Source organism: Bos indicus, chromosome 2, assembly GCF_029378745.1.
Source record: "Bos indicus isolate NIAB-ARS_2022 breed Sahiwal x Tharparkar chromosome 2, NIAB-ARS_B.indTharparkar_mat_pri_1.0, whole genome shotgun sequence".
NCBI classification, from domain to species: Eukaryota; Metazoa; Chordata; class Mammalia; order Artiodactyla; family Bovidae; genus Bos; species Bos indicus.
In genome coordinates, this window is record NC_091761.1 from 125,986,420 (window position 1) to 126,009,167 (window position 22,748).

General features: G+C 48.6%; 1 protein-coding gene across 4 annotated transcripts; it reads left to right on the forward strand.

The window, feature by feature from the left end:
* Positions 1-9,486: 9,486 nt before the first annotated feature.
* KDF1 (keratinocyte differentiation factor 1) lies at positions 9,487-22,462 on the forward strand. 4 transcript variants are annotated; one of them, XM_019980417.2, is made up of 4 exons: positions 9,487-9,589; positions 19,011-20,081; positions 21,166-21,240; positions 21,807-22,462. In XM_019980417.2, the coding sequence occupies exons 2-4, from the start codon at positions 19,043-19,045 to the stop codon at positions 21,887-21,889; spliced, it is 1,197 nt and encodes a 398-aa protein (XP_019835976.2). In that variant the 5' UTR covers positions 9,487-9,589; positions 19,011-19,042; the 3' UTR covers positions 21,890-22,462. The 4 variants fall into 4 exon arrangements, 3 of the variants coding, with proteins under 3 accessions (XP_019835976.2, XP_019835962.2, XP_019835970.2); XR_011562742.1 differs by having other exon boundaries at positions 9,587-9,651; positions 21,166-21,329; XM_019980403.2 differs by having other exon boundaries at positions 9,587-9,651.
* Positions 22,463-22,748: the final 286 nt, after the last annotated feature.

A 22,748-nucleotide genomic window follows, 5' to 3' on the forward strand; every position in this document is an offset into this window, starting at 1 on the left:
AATAAAATAAACCACAGGCTCCTTGAAGCCCTGTGCGGCCCAGGACCTGCACAGCTCCACCCCCACCTCCAGCCCCCCTTGCTCAGTGCGCTCCAGCCACGCTGGTTTCCTTTCTGTTTCTTGAACATGCAGGCTTATCTCCATCTTGGGGCCTTCACATCAGTTCTTTACTCTGCCCAGAAAACGCTTCCTCTAGGTCTTTCCATCTAGGTCTTCCAGTTCTCAGCTTACATGTCCCCTCCCCTAAAAGGCTATTTACAGAAGAGAGGACTGAGGCTTGGAGAAGTGAGGTCATTTCCCAAGTACACACAATTAGGGAGAGTCTGGGCTGAGTTTTCACCCTAGGTTTGTGTGAGTCCCCACTCCAGGGCTCTTTCTGCCACATCAGTGGTTTGGGAAGGTGAAGGTCATGGGCTCCTGAAAAGGAGAGGGGTTGGAGGGGCTTCCTTCACTGACTTCTTCTACAAACACTCTCAGCCGTACCCTTTGGACCCTGCCCTGGGCTGAGTGCTGGGGACTCAGAGAGATGAACTGAACCAGACTTTTCTCTCTGGGAGCTCCAGTCTAGGGACAGGGAAAGCAGCAGAGGAGGTCAAGGCCATCAGAGGGGCTCAGACAGCCTTTCGGGAAGGCATAACATGGAGTATGAGGGTGGCTGGGGGCAGGGGCATGGGGGGCAGAAAGTGGGGGTGTTTGTTCAGGGGTCAGAGCTGCCTATTGTCCCCTGAAAGTGACCAGGAGACTTAGCATCAGCCATGTGTGTCCAAGCTGCTGTGAGAGAGAGAGTGTGTGTGTGTGTGTGTGTGTGTGTGTGTGTGTGTGTGTGTAAGAGAGTAAGGGAGAGTACGAGGGGTAAGGTGGACTTTAGGCAGGAGAAAGCTGAATGAATAGAATTTACTGATGTGGCTAAAGCCCACAAAGGCTGAGTCACTTGCCCAGCTCACCGTAAAGGCAGAATATGAACCAAGCCTATCCTGACACCACCTCCTCCAGGGCCCACTGCTTCTTCACTATGTGACCTCAGCTAAAGCCATTCTCCTCAGGGGCCTTATTTCCTCATCAGTAAGCTGAAGGAGTTGGATCAAGTTTTCTTCAGCACAAGGATTCTGCAGAAAATATCACTACTAGAGCTTGGAATCAAATTCAGAACCTGCCTCAACCGGTACAGGATGGTTTCTCAGCCTGCAGCTCCCTCCAGGCCTAAACTGGGTGTCATACAAGCTAAAGTCAGGGAGCCCCAGTAATTCCCCCGGTGTCAGGTGGACCTGGGGTCTCTCTTTCAACAGCCCAACCTACAGTTCCAGAATCCCTACAGCCCAGCTCCTTAGAATTCCAGAGCTCCTAGTACACCCTTACTTCATCATTAGCCCAGCCTGGATCCCAGCTTATCTGTCCACCATTCTCCAGGATAACTCTGGGACTCCCCTGGTTCTCTTCAGCTTCCAGGAAACACCATCCTTTAGCCAATGAAGGAAAGGGGAGAGGCAGCTAAGAATGATCATTGGCCCATTGTCTGACCAATACAGACAGACCTGGCCAATCAGAAGAACCAGTTCAGTTCAGTCGCTCAGTCGTGTCAGACTGTTTGCGACCCCATGGGCTGCAGCACGCCAGGCCTCCCTGTCCATCGCCAACACCCCGAGTTTACTCAAACTCATGTCCATTGTGTCAGTGATGCCATCCAACCACCTCATGTTCTGTCGTCCCCTTCTCCTCCTGCCTTCAATCTTTCTCAACATCAGGGTCTTTTCAAGTGAGTCAGTTCTTCTCATCAGGTGGCCAAAGTATTGGAGTTTCAGCTTCAGCATCAGTCCTTTCAATGAATATTAGGACTGATTTCCTTTAGGATGGACTGGTTGGATCGGAGATAGCCTCAACTTCCATGTTCCAGTTCTGCTCATCCTCCACCATTCTGTGCCCTCAGGGTTCCCTTTCAGGTGGTTCCATCCCACTTATTACATTCAGAATTCCAGGAAATTATATCTGGGAAAGAGAAGTATGGTGAGTAGGATTAGAGCTGATTACAGCTGGAGGATTCCCCCATTCTGCTGCAGCCTGGGGCATCCTCTGGGGCCGGGTTTCAGTGGTACCCAGAGGAGCCACTGCAAAGAGCTCAGGTTCTGAACAGGAAGAACTTGGGCTCAGTTCCAGGCTTTGCCCCTTACTAGTTGTGTGACTGTGGGCAAGGGGCTTAAATCTCTGAACCTATGTTTTCTTAGCTTCAAAATAAGGATTTGGGATCTATTCACTGAGTTACTGTGAGGATTATATGGGAATAAGGCTCATAATATATCTAAGACATAGTAGGTGATCATAGTAGTCATAGCCATTTGTTCTGCTTATTCTCAGAGGCAGTGGTCTGGCCTCTAAAAGTCCTGGCCTCATAATGGCAGGGGAGGTAGAGAAGGGGCAAGAAGAAGAGGTTAAAATAAAATAGCTGCAATCTAACAACCATGTGCCAGCCCCTGTAGTGATCACCATGTGAAACTATTACTAATCTAACTTTATGAACAAGGCGCGTCTGAAGCACAAAGAAGTTCTGTAACTTGGCCAAAGTCACAGAGCTAGTAAGTGGCAGAGTTGGGGCATAAATTCAGGCTCTCTGGCTCCAGAGTTCAAACTCTGAACCATTGCTCTATCCTGCTGCTGTTACTGCTAAGTCGCTTCAGTCGTGTCCGACTCTGGCGACGCCATAGACGGCAGCCCACTAGGCTCCTCTGTTCCTGGGATTCTCCGGGCAAGAACACTGGAGTGGGTTGCCATTTCCTTCTCCAATGCATGAAAGGGATCGTCATGTTAATCCCGTTTTAGGATGAGAAAGGCTGAGGTTCAGAGAAATAAGTTCTCGCTGCTGCTCAACAGGGGTGCATTTAGGACTCCAGTTGATTAATAGATGGATCCTGTGACTCAGAGCGGAGAAGGCAATGGCACCCCACTCCAGTACTCTTGCCTGGAGAATCCCATGGACGGAGGAGCCTGGTAGGCTGCAGTCCAGGGGGTCGCTGAGGGTCCGACACGACTGAGCGACTTCACTTTCACTTCTCACTTTCAACGCATTGGAGAAGGAAATGGCAACCCACTCCAGTGTTCTTGCCTGGAGAATCCCAGGGATGGGGGAGCCCAGTGCCGTCTGTGGGGTCGCACAGAGTCGGACACGACTGAAGTGACTTAGCAGTAGCAGTGACTCAGAGAAGGCAATGGTAACCTACCCCAGTACTCTTGCCTGGAAAATGCCATGGACAGAGGAGCCTGGTGGGCTGCAGTCCATTGGGTCGCTAAGAGTCGGACACGACTGAGCGACTTCACTTTCACTTTTCACTTTTATGCATTGGAGAAGAAAATGGCATCCCACTCCAGTGTTCTTGCCTGGAGAATCCCAGGGACGGCGGAGCCTGGCGGGCTGCCGTCTATGGGGTCGCACAGAGTCGGGCACGACTGAAGCGATTTAGCAGCAGCGGCAGCAGTGACTCTGAAGTTCTGGCAATTTCTGCTGTTAGTGCTGCCCTCTAGTGCTCTCCATGGGAGAAGCACACCAGAGGCAAGCCGCAGATACCATGGACCCACAGTCCATTGCCCACACTCCTCTGAACCAGTGCTTCTCCCCACCCCCAGAGCTGCAGGTCTTAGAGCTTCCAAATATCATTCTGAACGTCATCCATATATACAATCGTGACATTTCTTGGTTATCTCACAAATCCTTAAACTCAACTGATCGAATATTCTTGCCTGGAGAATCCCATGGACAGAGGAGCCTGGCAGGCTACTGTCCAAGGGGTCGCAAGAATCGGACAGGACTTAGCGACTAAAGAGAGAGAGAATACCAAGTTTACAGTTTCATACCCCAAACCTGCCCTCCCCAGTCATCTCCATCCATCCCAGTAGCACAAGCCAGAACCCCAGCCGTCCTTGACACCTCCCTCTCCTCTTCATTCTGTCTCCATCCCAGGAACAAAATGGCGGCCGAGGAAGCAGACCCGAAAAATAAACATCAATCAGAACAGAGCCAAAATGTGGAAGCGGAAGATCAGAACAACGGTCTCCTATTGTGGCCAAGAGGAAAAAAATGAGCTCAGGTGGTTAGAAAGGCACAGAAAGAAGCCCGAACACAGCTTTAAGGGCCAGAAGAATGGCACAGTAAGAAACTGCAAGAAAAGAAAAGAAAGTGAAGTCGCTGTGTCTGACTCTGCGACTCCATGGACTCTAGCCCGCCGTTCTCCTCTGTCCGCGGAATTTTTCAGGCAAGCATACTGGAGTGGGTTGCCATTTGATCCAAAAGGACTGGATTCCTACCTAGCTCCACTACTTAGTAACAATATGGCCTTGGGACCTTGCTGTGCCTCGGTTCCCCCATCTGCAAAATGAATATGACCATGGTTATGTCTAGGACTTCTGTAAGGATCAAATTTAAGTGTTTGCTTTGTAAACTGCACAGCAGAAGTGGGTTATTATCTGGAAATTTCATTCCAATAGACTTCTATCTCCTTTGTTACATTGAATGCTGGACCTGTAGGGTGACTTGTTTTGTTTTCAAAGAATGTCATCAACTTGAGGGTTTTTAAATTGTGGTTTATATATATATATTATATATAATATATATGATTTTTAAATTGTGGTATATATATATATACACACACACACACACACACACAGAGAAAATTTGCCATTTTATCTATTTTTAAGTTACAGTTCAGCAGCATTATTTACATTCACACTGTTGTGCAACCATCACCATTATCTAGTTCCAAAATTTTTCATCATTCCAAATAGAAACTCTGTACCCATTAAGCAGTAACTCCCAACTCCTCCCTCTCTCTAGCTCCTGGAAACCCCTAATCCCTGTCTCTATGAATTTGTTTGTTCTGAATATAAGTGGAATCACAATATTTGTTCTTCTGTGTCTGGCTTGTTTTACTTAGCATGATATCTTCAAGGTTCATCTATGTTGTAGCATGTATCACAAAAATTTCATTCTTTTCATGGCTAAATAACACTCCATTGTGCATATATACCATATTTTGTTTATCCACTCATCTGTTAATAGACATTTGAGCTTTCCACTTTTCTGCTCTTGTGAATAGTGCTGCAATGAATACTGTTGTATAAGTACCTATTTGAGTCCCTGGGTTCCATTTGGGGGGGGATATATTAATACCTATAAAGTCATCAGTTTTTGACAGAGTTTTTCAATATGCATTGCGGCAGGGGAATGGGCCCTTGGGAACAGGGCCCAGTGTGTTTGAGTGTGGGAGGGAGATGGGCAGAGGATGAGAGAGGTTTCAGTGTGTCCATGCTTCCCAGGTGGCGCAGTGGTAAAGAATCTGCCTGCCAGGGAGATGCAAGAGACACGGGTTTGATCCCTGGGTCAGGAAGATTCCCTGGAAGAGGAAATGGTAACCCACTCTAGTAGTCTTGCTTGCCTGGAAAATTCCAGGTAAGAATTTTCCTGGAATGGAAAATTCCGTGGACAGAGGGGCCTGGCAGGCTTTAGTCCACGGGGTTGCAAAGAGTTGGACACAACTGAACACATACACACACATGATTAGAATGCCAGCTAACTTGTGCCTTTTGCAAAGTACTCCACAAAACACACTAGAGGAGGAAATGTTATCATCTCCATTTTACAGATGAAGAGAAGGGAAGTGGCTTCTCCAGGGCCACACAGCTGGTGGGAGGCAGGGCTTCCAGAGAAAGGTCCCCTCACACATCAGAGAATGCGGCCAGAAGTTCAGAGATTATATTTTCCTTCCTTCCCTCCCCGCTTTTTCCCTTTCTAGGCAAAGAACATAGTTCTGAGCTGCTTCAATCATGTTGCTACTTATTAATCTACCATGTTTTAGGTACTACAGAATCAGAATTTCGTAGTGTGCATTTACTAAACATGTTCTGGAAAAAGCAAAACTATGGAGACAGAAAAACGATCAATGGTTGCCAAGGGCTGAGACAGGGGGAGGAACAGCTTGCAGAAAAGTTTAGGGAAATTTGCAGGGGGGGGTGATGAAACTGATCTAAATTTTGATTGTGGTGGTGGTTATGCCGATGTATGTATTTTTCAAAATTCACAGAGCTGTACACTAAAATGGATAAATTTCACTATATGTAAATTATACCTTAATCTTTGAATGAATAAACAAATGGGGGAAAACTGAACAAGATTCTAGACTCTTAGATTTTTTGGTACCTTGAAATCTTGGCAAGGGACTTCCCTGGTAGTCCAGTGGTTAAGACTGCCTTCCAATTCAAGAGGCATGGGTTTGATCCCTGATTGAGGAAGTAAGGTCCCATGTGCTACCTGGGGTGTGGCCAAAAATTGTTTTTTAAAAAAAGAAAGAAAACTTGACAGGTAACAGTGTCCTTAATCATTTAGTTACAGCATAAATTGCTATTTTTTCATGTACTCATTCATTTATGATAAAAATGAAAGTCCTAGAGTCCAACCCAAGAATCAGAACACCATTAAAAGTGAAGTCTGCTTATGGATTTCCCCATCATTTCTTTTTTTTTCCCCAAGACTTTATTTAGTCAAGTAAATATTTATTTCATCATGTATAGAAATATGAGCAATATGCAGTATTGTTGTTTAGTCGCTAGATCGTGTCCAACTCTTTCACGACCCCAGGGGCTGTGGCCCGCCAGGCTTCTCTGTCCATGGGATTTCCCAGGCAATACTAGAGTGGATTGCCATTTCCTTCTCCAGGGTCCCTGTCATTTCTGATCCCTCCACTACCCCACCCCCAGATAATCATTATTCTGAATTTTGTGTTCCTCATCATCTTGCTTTTTTAAAAAAATATTTTTTTCCACACATAAATTAGGCTGAAAGTGAAAGTTACTCAGTCGTGTTCAACTCTTTGTCACCCCAAGGACTGTAGCCTACCAGGCTCCTCTGTCCATGGGCTTAACCTTATGAATTATATATATATATATATGTATATATATATATATTTTTTTTTTTTTTAGGTCAAAAAGGGCTTCCCTGGTGGTCCAGTGGTTAAAAATTCGCCTTACAATGCAGGGGACATGAGTTCAGTCCTTGGTCCAGGAAGATCCCATATGCCAGGGAGCAACTAAACCCATGCACCACAACAGAGTTCTAGAGCCTGTGCTCTGCAACAATAGAAGCCACCACAATGAGAAGCCTGAGCACCGCAACTAGAGAATAGCCCCTGCTCTCTGCAACTAGAGAAAGCCCGGGCAGTAATAAAGCTCCAGCACAGCCAAAAATTAATTAATCAATTCATTTTTAAAAACCGGTCAAAAAATAGCTATGCAATATGGTTCAACCCAATATTATACCTAAATATAGTACTTCCAGTTGTATTTGAACTTTATGAAAAGGATGCCATTCCCCATGCACTCTTCTCTGACTCGCAGTTTTTTCACTCAGTATTATATCACTGTGATCTAGCCATGCTGCTATTTTTCATTCATTTTCTACTGCTATATAATTATTTCACATTTCTTTATCTCCTATCAACGGCATTTGGATGTTTTCACCACAGTTTGAGGTTACTGTGAACCATGTTTCTGCCACCGTTCTTGTACATGTCTCTTGGTATATATGTGAAATTCTTGTGGCTGTATCCCAGAAAACACTTACTGGGTCTTACAGTACACAGATATTCAACTGTACACGATATGACTCACTTTCTGAGGTCCAAATGAAGTTAGAGTGGCCACTTGCCACCCCAGGTGAGAATGTGGACAAGATGTACTGAGAAGGACTGTCATGGAGGGTCTGTGGTTGAAATTGAGCACCTACTCTGTGCACACGGCAGGGCACCTATAGAATAGGCCATGGTGCCCTGAGAGGTGAGATAGGGAAGGAAACCCCCCAGTCACCGTGGGAATTAGCTTCCAAGGAGTGTCCCACCCTGGCTGGGGAAGGGGAGGACTTGGCAAACCAAAGCGGGCAAAGGGTTCTCTCCTAATTGGCGGTATCTCCATCTGGGATTAGGAGGTAGTGAATCTTTGGTATACCTGGAGAAGAAGGGGCTCAGTGGTACTGAATTCCACTTACCCATCCTACCTCAGTGATCTCTTCCAATATCCTTTATCTCACTTTGCATCTGTACCCTTTTGAAATTCTCCCAGTTGGAGAGAGATACTATTATTTCCACAGATGAGGTTTGGAGAAGTCGTCTTGCCCAAAGTTACACCATTTGGGCCAAATGCCTGAGCAAATAATTTCCCCTTCCTAAGCCTCAGTTTCCTCACCTGTAAAATAAAAATGATAACACCTGAGGTGTTATTCTCAGGTGGAAGGATTAAATAATACTATGCAAGTAAAGGGTTAAGCATGGATCCTGGAGATGCTCCCTAGAGCATTGTTCACTGCTGCTATAGTTGCTATGAAGTTGGTATTAAGAGGAGTAGGAACCTAGAATAATCCGACTGCTGACATCTGCCGCCAATGACATTGTCTCTTACAGAGACCCCGTGGGATGCAGTGATCATGGCCTGTTTTGGCCACTTCTGCTCATCTGGGATGTATTTCATGACTGCACAGCCCAGTCTGCTCTTCCACACTGCTCCTAGGCCCCAGAGCAGAGGCCCTTGTCTTCCTCTGCAGATTTCCTGGGACAGAGAAAGTGAACTGGTCAGAACAGGCGAACCAGGCCCCCTCAGGACAAAGGGAGTCATCAGAGCCCAGTGGTTCACTCAGCAGAGAATATCTGCTGAAAGTGTAAGTCACTCGGTCATGTCCGACTCTTTGCAACCCCATGGACTGTCCATGGAATTCTCCAGGCCAGAATACTGGAGTAGGTAGCCTTTCCTTTCTCCAGGGGATTTTCCCAACCCAGTGATCAAACCCAGGTCTCCTGCATTGAGAGCGGATTCTTTACCAGCTGAGCTCAGCATCTCCTATGTATCTGGTCCTGCTCTGGGCACCCAGGACACTGGGGAACATGACTATACCCTAGTCAGAGGCTAAAGGAGGAGACAGAAGAGAATAGTGTGCTGAATATTTTGATAAGGACTGCAGAGAACTGCTCTATATAACAGAAAACCAGACGGGCATAGTTGTAAAAGAGGAGGCTTCCCAGGTGGCCAGAGTGGTAAAGAACACGCGTGCCAATGCAGGAGACATAAAAGATGTGGGTTCGATTCCTGGGTTGGGAAGATCCCCTGGAAAAGGGCATGGCAACCCACTCCAGTATTCTTGCCTGGAGAATCCCATTTTCAGATGAGCCTGGCGGGGCTACAGTACACTGGGTTGCAGAGTTGGACACTGAAGCGAGTTAGCAGGCAGGCCAAAAGGAAGGCGTCTCTGAAGACATGCCCTTTGGGCTGAGCCTTTAAAGCCTGGCAGGCGCTAGAGACTGCAAGGACCATCTGCCCATTTAACAGAAAAGAAGACTGAGCCCAGCGTCTGTCCACGGTGCCCTCCAGGCCTCATTTAATCCGACTAGGCCGAGCGCTACTCTCCGAGTCCGCAGGTCGAGCGCCAGAGCCCGGCCAACTTGCCCGCCCAGCTCCCGGGGCGGAGCCTCGGCCCAGGTGCGCGGCGGAGGCGCTTCGCGGAGGCAGGAAGTGTGTCCCCAGCGGCGGCCCGTGCAGCGCTCCCGCGAGACGCTCACCTGCGCCCCAGGTGAGCAGCGAGGGGGGGCGGGGGGAGGGGCCGAGCTGGAGGCGGCTCACCTGGCGGGACAGGTAAGCCCCGCGCGGGCCCGAGGGGCCGCGAATCAGGGCGGCACCAGTGTGGGAAGACCCCCTCCCGAGGCTACGGCCGGGCGGGCGAGGGTCCAGGGGCCGGTTCCTCCGGGGCCACCCTCCCACTTCCGGGGTGCGCGGGCCGGGCCCGGCCAGGGAGCGGCCTGAGCGGGCGCCTAGGCTGGGCGGGCAGACTGGGGGGTGAGGGGGCCGGGTTCGCCCTTAGGGTGGCGCTGGCTTGAGGTGGGAGCAGTACTTGCTGGGGAGGCGGGGGCGGGCGGGGAGCGGGGGCCATGCACACCCCAAGGGGCCGTGTCTACAGGCTGGATCCTCCCGCGGGCGGAGGGCCCCTGCAGCCGGAGAGGGTGGTGCTTGCCCCGAGGGCACCGCTGGTGTAGGGGCTGTGCTAGCCCGAGCGGCAGAGCCGGGATCTGGTTCTTCCTTGCCCCCCAGGACTAGATGCCCGAGGGGGCGGGAGTCGGGGGACTGAGACTTTGGGGCCGGAGATCACGGGTGCACGGATGCTCGGGGCACGCGAGTCGACGGCTGTTTTGGTGAGCAGGGTTGGGGAGACCCTCTCGGCCGGTTGGGTGTGCCAGACGCAGCTGGGCTGGTGCGGCCGGGCCTCTCCTGGTCACCTTCGGAGGAAGGGGATGGAACAGAGAGAGACCTCCGATGTGTGTGTTCTCAGGGACTAAGGGGGAGTGGGAGAGCCCCAATTAGAAGTTTGGGGAGGGCTGCCAGGGTCTGGGGGCTTCTGACCCTGAGGACGATCCCTGCAGTGCCTTGGGGTGCCCAGAGACCCAGGCCCTCCCAGGTGCCAGGCACAAGCCCTAAGGCCCCTGAACGCAATATCTCATTTAAACCTGAAGGTGGCCCCTGAAGGTATTCCTCTCTCCCCTCGTTAAAGATGAGAAAACTGAGGCCAGGAGCCTTACCCCAGGCACAGCAGGACCTCCTGCTGAAGCAAGAGACTGGTGTTCCTAGGAATTTGGAGGTGGGGGCAAAAGCAGCAAGGGGGAGATAGAGCCAGGACGAAATGGCCTGAGATTGACTTCAGGAGGGTTCAGGGTCTAGAAAGAAGCGGGAAACTGGAGCCAGGCACTGTCCTTGCCCCAGGTCTTGTCCCCTTTCCTCCATCCCACCCTGCCTTCTAGATTTGTGGTGTAGAACAAACTACAGGGGCTTCAGAGTCTGGCAGACCACAGTACAAATCCAGCTCCATTCCCTCCCTGGTCTCTGGGCAAGTCACTTCACCTCTCTGAGCTTCAGAGTCGTGATCTGTAAAGTGGAGATATAATACTTACAGGGCAATTATGAGCACTTAAAGAAAGCAAAAATCCTCTTGAGCTGGAGCCTGTTTCTGGCCCATTTAGCACAGCCTTGGGCACATGGTAGGTGCTCAGTAAATATTTGTTGGATGAATTTGATGAATGGTGGTGGTGCTGTTCAGTCGCTCAGTCACGGCCAACTCTTTGCAACCCCATTGACTGCATCACGCCAGACTTCCCTGTCCTTCATGATCTCCTGGAGCTTGCTCAAACGCATGTCCGTTGAGTTGGCGATGCCATCCAACCATCTCACCCTCTGTCATCCCCTTCTCCTGCCCTCAATCTTTCCCAGCATCAGAGTGTTTTCCATTGAGTCGGCTCTTCGAATCAGATGGCCAAAGTATTGGAGCTGCAGTTTCAGCATTAGTCCTTCCAGTGAATATTCAAGGTTGATTTCCCTTAGGACTGATTGGTTTGATCTTGCTGTCCAAGGGATTCTCAAGAGTCTTCTCCAACACCATAACTCAAAAGCATCGATTGTTCAGCGATCAGCCTTCTTTATGGTCCAACTCTCATATCCATCCATACATGACTAGTGGAAAAACCATAGCGTTGACTATATGGACCTTTGTTGTCAAAGTGATGTCTCTGCTTTTTAATATGCAGTCTAGGTTTGTTGTAGCTTTCCTTCCAAGGAGCAAGCATCTTTTAATTTCATGGCTGCGGTCACTGTCCACAGAGATTTTGGAGGCCAAGAAAATAGAGTCTGTCACTGTTTCCATTTATTCCCCCATCTATTTGCCATGAAGTGATAGGACCAAATGCCATGATCTTAGTTTTGTGAATGTTGAGGGTTTTTTTGGTGTTTTTTTTTTGGTCTTTATTGAATTTGTTACAATATTGTTTATGTTTTATGGTTTGGTTTTTTGAGGCATGAGGGATCTTAGCTCCCTGACCAGGGATCGGACCCATACCCCCTGTATTGGAAGGTGAAGTCTTAACTACTAGACTGCCAGGGAATTCCTGGGTCTGGAGAATGTTGACTTTTAAGCCAAATTTTTTACTCTCCTCTTTCACCTTCATCAAAAGGCTCTTTAGTTCCTCTGCTTTCTTCCATAACAGTGGTGTCATCTACATATCTGAGATTATTGACATTTCTCTTGGTAGTCTTGATTCCAGCTTGAACTTTATCCAGCCTAGTATTTCACATGATGTACTCTGCATCTAAGTTAAATAAGCAGGGTGACAATATACATCCTTGATGATCTCCTTTCCCAATTTGGAACCAGTTTGTTGTTCCATGTCCAGTTCTAACTGTTGTTTCTTGACCTGCATCCAGATTTCTCAGGAGACATGTAAGGTGGTCTGGTATTCCCATCTCTCTAAGAATTTTCCACAGTTTGTTGTGATCCACACAGTCAAAGGCTTCACCATAGTCAATGAAGGAGAAGTAGATGTTTTTCTGGAATTCCCTTGCTTTTTCTATGATCCAGTGGATGTTGGATCTCTTGTTCCTCTGCCTTTTCCAAGCCCAGCTTGTACATCTGGAAGTTCTCCGTTCATATATTGTTGAAGCCTAGCCTAAGGATTTTGAGCTTTACCTTGCTAGCATGTGAAATGAGTGCAATTGTGCGGTAGTTTGAACATTCTTTGGCATTGCCCTTCTTTGGGATTGGAATGAAAACTGACCTTTTCCAGTCCCATGGCCACTGCTGAGTTTTCCAAATTTGTTGCCGTATCGAGTGCAGCACTTTCCCAGCAGCATCTTTTAGGATTTGAAATAGCTCAGCTGGAATTCCATCACCTCCACTAGCTTTGACAACTCCTAAAACCTTGGAGGTAGAGGAGAAGACAGTAAATGAAACCATGAATAGTAACCTCTTGTTCTTACAAATCCTGGGTACCCCAGAGCTCAGTGTAGTTCAAACAGGGTAGAAATGCCTACCCTCTTGATCCAAGGGCTAAGCCCAAGACTCAAGGCTCTCCCTATGCAAGCACTCCTTGAGCACAGGCTCATCCATGGAATTGGCAGCTGACCACTTTGACTGCCCCCTTCCTCTCAAATAATAGATGGGGTGGCATATAAATTGAAGTGGGCCACTTGCGTTCAAACAGATGTGTGGCTTTGGCAATTTAACCTCTCTTTAGCCTCAGTATAACGACAACAATAATACCTACAAATAGCGTTCTGAGAATTAATTGGTTGAGTACATTTAAGCATTGAGAACAATGTAAGCTATCAATAATTAACTCTTTCACTAGAATCAAACTCCTGAGGTTTGGAAATTTTGTCTGTTTTACCACTTCATCCACAGAATTTAGAAGTGTCCGCCATATAGTAGGCTCTCAGTAAATATTCATTAATTGAGTGAATGAATAAATCCATACCCACCCCAGCATTGCTGAAACCAAGGCAGAAGGTTTTTAACCACTTGCCTCTCTGGACTGTGAGGGACTTTCAAGCCACCTATTACAGTTTCAGTTTAGGAACCTTTGGAGGGGGAGTTCACCTTACTCTCACCAGACTGCTGTTTCCCCCACTCCAGTCAGCCTGGAGCCCAAGCCCTTTGTCTTTCTACCTAATGGTCCTGGTTCTACCCAGAGGTCATGCAGAATGTAGCAGTCTCCTGAAGTACTTACTGTACCAACCCTGTTCTGGACACTGATGCAGAAAGGAGTCAGGCACAGTCCCTGTTCCCTTGGGTCATATAGGCTTATCTTCAAACAATGGGTTCAAGGCCAATTCAGCTGACTCAGAGCCAAGCAGAATGCTGTGGGGGGAGGGGCTCCCATTTGACTTGAGGTTCTGGAGAGTCCTTGGAGAAGGAGCGCTGAGTGAAACTAGAGGAATGGGTTGAAAAGTTGCAGGAATAAAGAACTCCTGTATCCTCCTCATCTGCATTCATCACACCTAACATTCCCTCCCTTTCTCTGTCTACGCATACCTTTCCTATTGGGAGGAACCTTTGAGATTAGGTTGCAGATACCATGCGTCTTTACCCCTAAATGCTTCAGTGTACACTGCCTAAGAATCAGAACATTGTCTTATTTCACAGTGAATTTAACATTGGTGATTTAACATTGACATGATGGTATTAAATAATATGCAGTCTAGTTTTAAATTTTACCGATTATCCAGATTGAATCCAAGATTCAATCCAGGATTGCACATTCCATTTACTTATCATGTCCCTTAATTTGGGCTTGTCTGATGTCTTTTCATGATTATGTTCAGGTTATACATTTTTGGCAGGAATACTCCATAAGCGATGCTGTATCCTTTTTAGCATGTAGTACCAGGATACACATCCTGTCGGTTTGTCCCATTATTAATAATGTTAACTTTGATCACTTGATTAAAGTTGTGTCTGCCTAGTTCCTCCAGATTCGTGATTGTTGTCATTGTTGCTGCTTTTTAAATTGTCACTGGCTGCAGTAAGTAGAAGGGAACAGAGGTGGCCAGAATGGGGGCCTTGATAGTATCTGGGTGAGAGATGATGGAGGCTGTGTGTAGGGAGGTAGCATTGATCTGCCCAAAGCACATCACCTGTTAAAGCCAGAATTGGGACTGGAATACAGATAGCCTGAGGTTCAGTCCCAGGTTCCCTTCACATCACCAGTTCTAAGACACTAGTAAAAGATTAATGTCTCAGAAAATCTAGGCCAAGGATAGTTACTGCCCAGCAAACCCTTCCATGTGATCAGAGAGAAAGAACGTGAAGTCACTCAGTCATGTCCAACTCTTTGCAATCCCATGGACTGTAGCCTACCAGGCTTCTCCGTCCATGGATTTTCCAGGCAAGAGTACTGGAGTAGGTTGCCATTTCTTTCTCCAGGAAATCTTCCTGACCCAGGGATTGAACCTGGGTCTCCCGCATTGTAAGTGGATGCTTTACCATCTGAGCCACCAGGGAAGTCCTCCACGTGATCAGTTCAGTTCAGTTCAGTCGCTCAGTCGTGTCCAACTCTTTGCGACCCCATGAATCGCAGCATGCCAGGCCTCCCTTTCCATCACCAACTCCCAGAGTTCACTCAAACTCATGTCCATCAAATTGGTGATGCCATCCAGCCATCTTATCCTCTGTCGTCCCCTTCTCCTCCTGCCCCCAATCCCTCCCAGCATTAGAGTCTTTTCCAAAGAGTCAACTCTTCGCATGAGGTGGCCAAAGTATTGGAGTTTCAGCTTTAGCATCAGTCCTTCCAAAGAACACCCAGGACTGATCTCCTTTAGAATGGACTGGTTGGATCTCCTTGCAGTCCAAGGGGCTCTCAAGAGTCTTCTCCAACACCACAGTTCTTTGGCGCTCAGCTTTCTTCACAGTCCAACTCTCACATCCATACATGACCACTGGAAAAACCATAGCCTTGACTAGACGGACCTTTGTTGGCAAAGTAATGTCTCTGCTTTTTAATATGCTATCTAGGTTGGTCATAACTTTCCTTCCAAGGAGTAAGCATCTTTTCATTTCATGGCTGCAGTCACCATCTGCACTGATTTTGGAGCCCCAAAAAATAAGTCTGACACTGTTTCTACTGTTTCCCCATCTAATTCCCATAAAGTGATGGGACCAGATGCCATGATCTTAGTTTTCTGAATGTTGAGCTTTAAGCCAACTTCTTCACTCTCCTCTTTCACTTTCATCAAGAGGCTCTTTAGTTCCTCTTCACTTTCTGCCATAAGGGTGGTGTCATCTGCATATCTGAGGTTATTGATATTTCTCCTGGCAATCTTGATTCCAGCCCAGCGTTTCTCATGATGTATTCTGCATATAAGTTAAATAAGCAGGGTGACAATATACAGCCTTGATGTACTCCTTTTCCTATTTGGAACCAGTCTGTTGTTCCATGTCCATTTCTAACTGTTGCTTCCTGACCTGCATATAGGTTTCTCAAGAGGCAGGTCAGGTGGTCTGGTATTCCCATCTCTTTCAGAATTTTCCACAGTTTATTGTGATCCACATAGTCAAAGGCTTTGGCATAGTCAATAAAGCAGAAATAGATGTTTTTCTGGAACTCTCTTGCTTTTTCGGTGATCCAGAGGATGTTGGCAATTTGATCTCTGGTTCCTCTGCCTTTTCTAAAACCAGCTTGAAGTTTACGGTTCACATACTGCTGAAGCCTGGCTTGGAGAATTTTGAGCATTACTTTACTAGTGTGTGAGATGAGTGCAATTGTGCCGTAGTTTGAGCATTCTTTGGCATTGTCTTTCTTTGAGACTGGAATGAAAACTGCCCTTTTCCAGTCCTGTGGCCACTGCTGAGTTTTCCAAATTTGCTGGCATATTGAGTGCAGCACTTTCACAGTATCATCTTCCAGGATTTGAAATAGCTCAACTGGAATTCCATCACCTCCACTAGCTTTGTTAGTAATGATGCTTTCTAAGGCCCACTTGGCTTCACATTCCAGGATGTCTGGCTCTAGGTGAGTGATCACTCAATCGTGATTATCTTGGTTGTGATAATCTTGGTGTGATTATTCACCTAGAGCCAGACATGTGATCAGGGACCTTCCCAAATACATCATGACATAATGTTCCCACAGACAGTTATTTTCTCCCATAATGCTGCGTATATCCTACATGTTCCAGCTTTTAAGCATCTGTTTTCCCTACAAAACATGTGTGAATTACAGGAATAGCATCTATAGTTCATTCATTTTTGGTTCTATTGTGCCTAACACAGGGCCAGGTTCAGTGAAATTTGAGCTTGCTAGCAACCAAGTCAAAATGGGAAAGAAGATGCATTTTGAGGCTTGCTTTCTTGTCTAATCAAAGGCAGCAAAACAGTGCTTGATGTTAAATGTTGATAGGAGAGCCAGTCTGAGTCATACTGAAACATGGACAGGGGACCTGTTGATTCCCAAGTCTGATCTGAAGGAGGAGGGGAAGAAAGGGAAAGTGGTGAGGATCAGGTTCTGTAGCAAGTCAGATGGAAAGACATTTGTTGAGCAGCCTCAGGCTCTGTGCTGGTGGGCTTACCAACAGTAGGAAGAAACTCAGGGAGACCGTTACCCCAAAAGTGAGATCCCAGGAGCTTTTTCTTTTTATGTGGTAAAATATATCTAACATAAAATATACCATTTTAATTTTTAAGTGGTGTTGATGTTACAGGCCTGTATGTGACATTAAATACATTCATATTGTTGTATAACCATCACCACCGTCCATCTCCAGAACGTTTTCATTTTCCCAAACTGAAACTCTGCCCATTATATACTAACTTCCCACTCTCCCCCTGCCTCCAGCAACTACCAGTATACTTTTTTACTGTTCTAGATATTTCATATAAGTGGGACCATAAAATGTTTGTCCTTTTGTGTCACGCTTATTTCACCTAGCATAATGTCTCAAGGCTCATCTACATTATTTGTTGGTTGGTTGCTAAGTCATGTCTGACTCTTTGTGACCCCATGGACTGCAGTACTCCAGGCTCCCCTGTCCTTCACTGTCTCCCAGAGTTTGCTCAGATTCATGTCCATTGAGTTGGTGATGCTATCTAACCATCTAACTTTCTGCAGCCCCTTCCTCCTTTTGCCTTCAGTCTTTCTCAGCATTAGGGTCTTTTCCAGTGAGTTGGTTCTTCACATCAGGTGGCCAAAATATTGGAGCTTCAGCATCAGTCCTTCCAGTGAATATTCAGGACTGATATTCTTTAGGATTGACTGGTTTGATCTCCTTGCCATCCAAGGGACTCTCAAGAGTCTTCTCCAGCACCACAATTCGAAGGCATCAGTTCTTTGGCCCTCAGCTTTCTTTATGGTCCACCTCTCACATCCATACATGACTACTGCAAAAACCGTAACTTTGACTGTACAGACCTTTGACTGCAAAGTGATGTCTCTGCTTTTTAATATGCTATCTAGGTTTGTCATAGCTTTCTTTCCAAGGAGCAAGCAACTTTTAATTTCATGGCTGTAGTCACTGTCCACAGTGATTTTGGAGTCCAAGAAAATGAAAGCTGTCACTGCTTCCACTTTTTCCCCTTCTATTTGCCATGAAGTGATGGGACTGGATGCTATGATCTTAGTGTTTTGAGTGTTGAGTTTTAAGCCAGCTTTTTCATTCTCCTCTTTCACCTTCATCAGAGGCTCTTCAGTCCTTTTTCACTTTCTACCATTAGAATGGTATCATCTGCATATCTGAGCTTGTTGATATTTCTCCCAGCAGTCTTGATTTCAGCTTGTTATTCATCCAGCCCAGCATTTTGCATGATGTACTCTACTGGTGCAATGGTAAAGAATCCATCTGCTAATGCAGGAGATGCAGGAGACAATTCAATCCCTGGGTCGAGAATATCCCCTGGAGGAGGCAATGGCAACCCACTCCAGTACTCTTGCTGGAAAAATTCCATGGACAGAGGAGCCTGGCAGGCTACAGGGGTGGTAAAAAGTCAGACACGACTGAGTGATTGAGCACACACACTCTGCATATAAGTTAAATAAGCAGGGTGACAATACACAGCCTTGTGGTACTCTTTTCTCAATTTTGAAGCAGTTGTTCCTTGTTATAGCATGTATCAGAATTCCATTCCTTTTTAGGGCTGAATAATATTCCATTGTGTGTATACAGCTTCTTTTTTTTTTTTTTTATTCATTCATCCATCAATGGACACTGGGTTGTTTCCATCTCTGCCTATTGTGAGTAATGCTGCTAGAACATTGGTATACAAATATCTGTTTGAGTGCCTGTTTTTCCATCCTTTGGGGTGTAAACCAGCTGGGTTATATGCTAATTTTACATTTAACTTTCCAAGGAAGTACCACGCTGTTTTCCAGAGCAGCTGTGCCACTCTGCATCCCCACCAGCAATGCACAAAGGTTCCACCCTCTCCATGTCTTCAAGGCTTGTCATTTTCTGTTTTTAATAGTAGCCATCCCAATGCGTATGAAATCCCAGGAGGTTTTGATATATAGGTTAGAGGCCAAAAAGAATTTCCTCTTTGGGGAAGCAAGGGGACAGGGTTCATGGGCATACTAGGGCCCATCCACATCACAGACCTCAGAAGCCAGAAGTGGGAAGCTCCTTAGGTCTCAGCGCAGGCACGTGCCCCAACCTCTGACCCTGTCTCCCTCCTGGCCTCTCCCTCACAGGCATCTGGCTACAGCAGACCATGCAGTGAGCCATGCCCCGCCCCGGACACCCCCGCCCATCATCCGGGCCCCCACGCTTGGGACCCTGGGAGCGGCCAGCAGAACTATGCCTGGAGACCTACGATGAGCAAGCCCGGGCCCCACCAAGCCGCCGCACCCGCAGACCAGACCCCAAGGACCCCGGGCACCACGGGCCCGAGAGCCTTACCTTTATCTCCGGCTCTGCCGAGCAGACTCCCGAGCCCCCCGCCTGCTGCCTGCTCTGGCGACCCTGGGTATGGGACTGGTGCCGGGCGGCCTTCTGCTTCCGCCGCTGCCGGGACTGCCTGCAGCGCTGCGGGGCCTGTGCACGGGGCTGCAGCCCCTGCTTGTCCTCGGGGGACTCCCCTGAAGGGGCCGCTGAAGCCAACTGGGTCAAGGAGCACAACGGCGTGCCCCCCAGCCCTGACCATGCGCCTCCCAGCCGGCGGGATGGCCAGCGGCTCAAGTCGGCCATGGGGAGCAGCTTCAGCTACCCCGACGTCAAGCTCAAAGGCATCCCGGTGTACCCCTACCGCAGCACCACCTCCCCCGCCCCCGACGCGGACTCCTGCTGCAAGGAGCCGCTGGCTGACCCCCCACCCATGCGGCACAGCCTGCCCAGCACCCTCGCCAGCAGTCCCCGGGGCTCCGAGGAGTACTACTCCTTCCACGAGTCGGACCTGGACCTGCCCGAGATAGGCAGTGGCTCCATGTCCAGCCGAGAGATCGACGTGCTCATCTTCAAGAAGCTGACAGAGCTGTTCAGTGTACACCAGATCGACGAGCTGGCCAAGTGCACCTCAGACACTGTGTTCCTGGAGAAGACCAGTAAGATCTCGGACCTTATCAGCAGCATCACCCAGGACTACCACCTGGATGAGCAGGACGCTGAGGGCCGCCTGGTACGCGGCATCATTCGCATCAGTACCCGCAAGAGCCGCGCCCGCCCGCAGACGGCAGAGGGGCGCTCAAGCCGGGCGGCCGCCCCAGCTGCAGCTGCCCCAGACAGCGGCCACGAAACCATGGTGGGCTCAGGGCTCAGCCAGGATGGTAGGTGGGGTGCCACGGCCCTAGGGGCGGAGCGGAAGAGGCTTTGGGCAGGGAGGGTTACACTGGGCTCTTTGGCCGCTGTGGATCCACCCCTCAGCGGGTCCCAGCTCTTTCTCCACCTTGCTCTCCAGCCCTCTACGTTCCCTCACAGGCTCCTTCTGTCCCCGGCTGCTACCTGCCAGAGGGGCTTCCAGGCCTAGCCAGCTAGTCTGGTTAACAGGACCCAGGTACCCATATGAATTTGGACCTCTGACCTGTGCTGGCCTAACTAAACCCCCCATCCACCATTGTACAGACAGACAGACACACACACACACACACACACCCTCTGTGTCACTTTTTAAACATCATTTCTCTACACACACACACACACATGATGTTTCTCTAACCCAGCGCACATGCACACACAAAACACACATTCCATGTTGTTTTTTAAACATTGTTTTTCTACACACTCACAGACACACACATGATGTTTCCCTAACCCACCACGTGCGCACGCGTGCACACACACGCACACAAAATGTTTCTCTAATCCAGCACGCGTGCACACTCACACACACACTCCATGTTGCTTTTTAAACATCATTTCTCTACCTACACACACACACACGATATACACACACCCTCCATGTCACTTTTTAAACATCATTTCTCTACACACACACATATGATGTTTCTCTAACCCAGCGCACATACACACACACACACACGATGTTTCTCTAATCCAGTACATGTACACAAACACACACACACACACACACGATGTTTCTCTAACCCAATGCGTGTACACACACACATACACGATGTTTCTCTAACCCAGTGCGTGTACACACACACACACACACGATGTTTCTCTAACTCAGTGCGTGTACACAAACACACACACACACACTCCGTGTCGTTTTGTAAACTTCGTTTCTCTACACACACACACATGATGTTTCCCTAACCCAGTGCGTGTACACACACACACACACACACACACACACAATGTTTCTCTAACCCAGCAAAGGGCTGAGAAGTGGGGAGTGAGATTGAAAGGATGTGATAACCACCACTGCCCCTGGTGTTCCCTCCCTAGAACTCACGGTGCAGATCTCCCAGGAGACGACCGCAGATGCCATTGCCAGGAAGCTGAGACCCTATGGAGCCCCAGGTTTGGTCCTGACGTGATGAGGAGTGCGGAGAGGAGAGGGGACAGCCCTCGCGGCCCCCAACCTGCCCCTCTCCCAGCTTCCTCCTGGGGTGGGTGAGGATGGGTCAGAAAAGGAGGAGAGGCCCGAGCAGCCTCTTACCCTATATCTGTCCTGCAGGCTGGCTCAAAGATTCCGCTGGGAGAGATTCAGGGGGATGCCCCTGAGCCAGGAGGTGGGCAGGTGCCTAGAGCCTGAATCAAAACCCCGGTCACTGGAGAGGAAAGTGGAGGGCGGGGGAGACGGGCACCCACTGCTGCTGAAAAGGCACCCTGTGTGGTCTCTACAGCTATCTTCTTGGTTTTCATTCCCCTTGGGAATGACCCTTGGCAGGGTCATTCCCCTTTACAGGGAGCAAGACTGGGGTTGAGAGAGGCGAAGAAGCTGAGTGGCTCACCCAGCCAGGACGAACCTGACCCAGGCTCAAGTCCCCCTCTGTTTCTTTTCAGCAGGTTGTTCCCTGCCCGAGTGCTTTGCATGAGCTCCTCCCCATCTCTGAGCCTCTGTTTCCTCCTTCCTTCCCCCGCAGGATACCCTGCCAGCCACGACTCATCCTTCCAGGGCACCGACACAGACTCTTCAGGGGCACCCCTGCTCCAGGTGTATTGCTAACCCTCGCCAGGCCCAGTGCTGCCACCCCATCTGAGAGAAGTACAGTCTACAGCATGAAGAGAGGGACCAGAGCCCCACTTTGTGGGAGGCAGGGCCTGGAGCCCAGAAGCAGTGCCCACTCTGGCTCCTCCCGCCTTGGCTGAATGGTTCCCGAGCCACATGCATTTCACTGGGCTGTGGTGCCCACGTTCCCCCGGGGTCCCTCGCTGGCCTGGCCCCTGCCTGGGCCTGTTCCTTCCTGCCCAGTCTTCAGAAGGCCTGGGTCATGGAAAGCAAAAGCTGAGGAGGGGACTTCTGGGATTGAATCCCAACTCCACCCCCATAACACGCTCCCCCTGTAACATACAACCCATAATCTATCATGCAGTCCTCCCCCTCCCCAGGATAGAGGGGTAACAGCTCAAAGAAGCTTGTCTTAAATGTATTGGGTTTGAGGGCAGGCAGGACCTCTGTCTGGAACTCTGTGGACAGTGCCCACACCATGTTATGTTCTGTTGAGCAGTTAGGTTCTTGGCTGGTGTTCTACATACTAATGTGACCATAGTACAAACTTAATAGATATCTGTCTGCTCATCTTGGCTGTCATGCTGTCCTTTCTGTCTCATTTGCCTAACTGCTGCCTGGAGCAGAAGACCACACAGAGCATCCATCCTGGCTTAGTGCCATGGGGTTGAGATCAGAAGGCTGAACTGAGAGCAGTAAGGCCCAGCTCTCAGGCTCATCACAGTGAGTTCCAGGAGATCGAGACAAGTGCAGTGTCTGTATCTTAGAAGGATTTATCAAGTGGCTTCTGTCATGGTTGAGAGGTCTGTCTAAGCAGACCTTTTGCCCCAGTTCACTGCCCACATGTGGCCGCTTC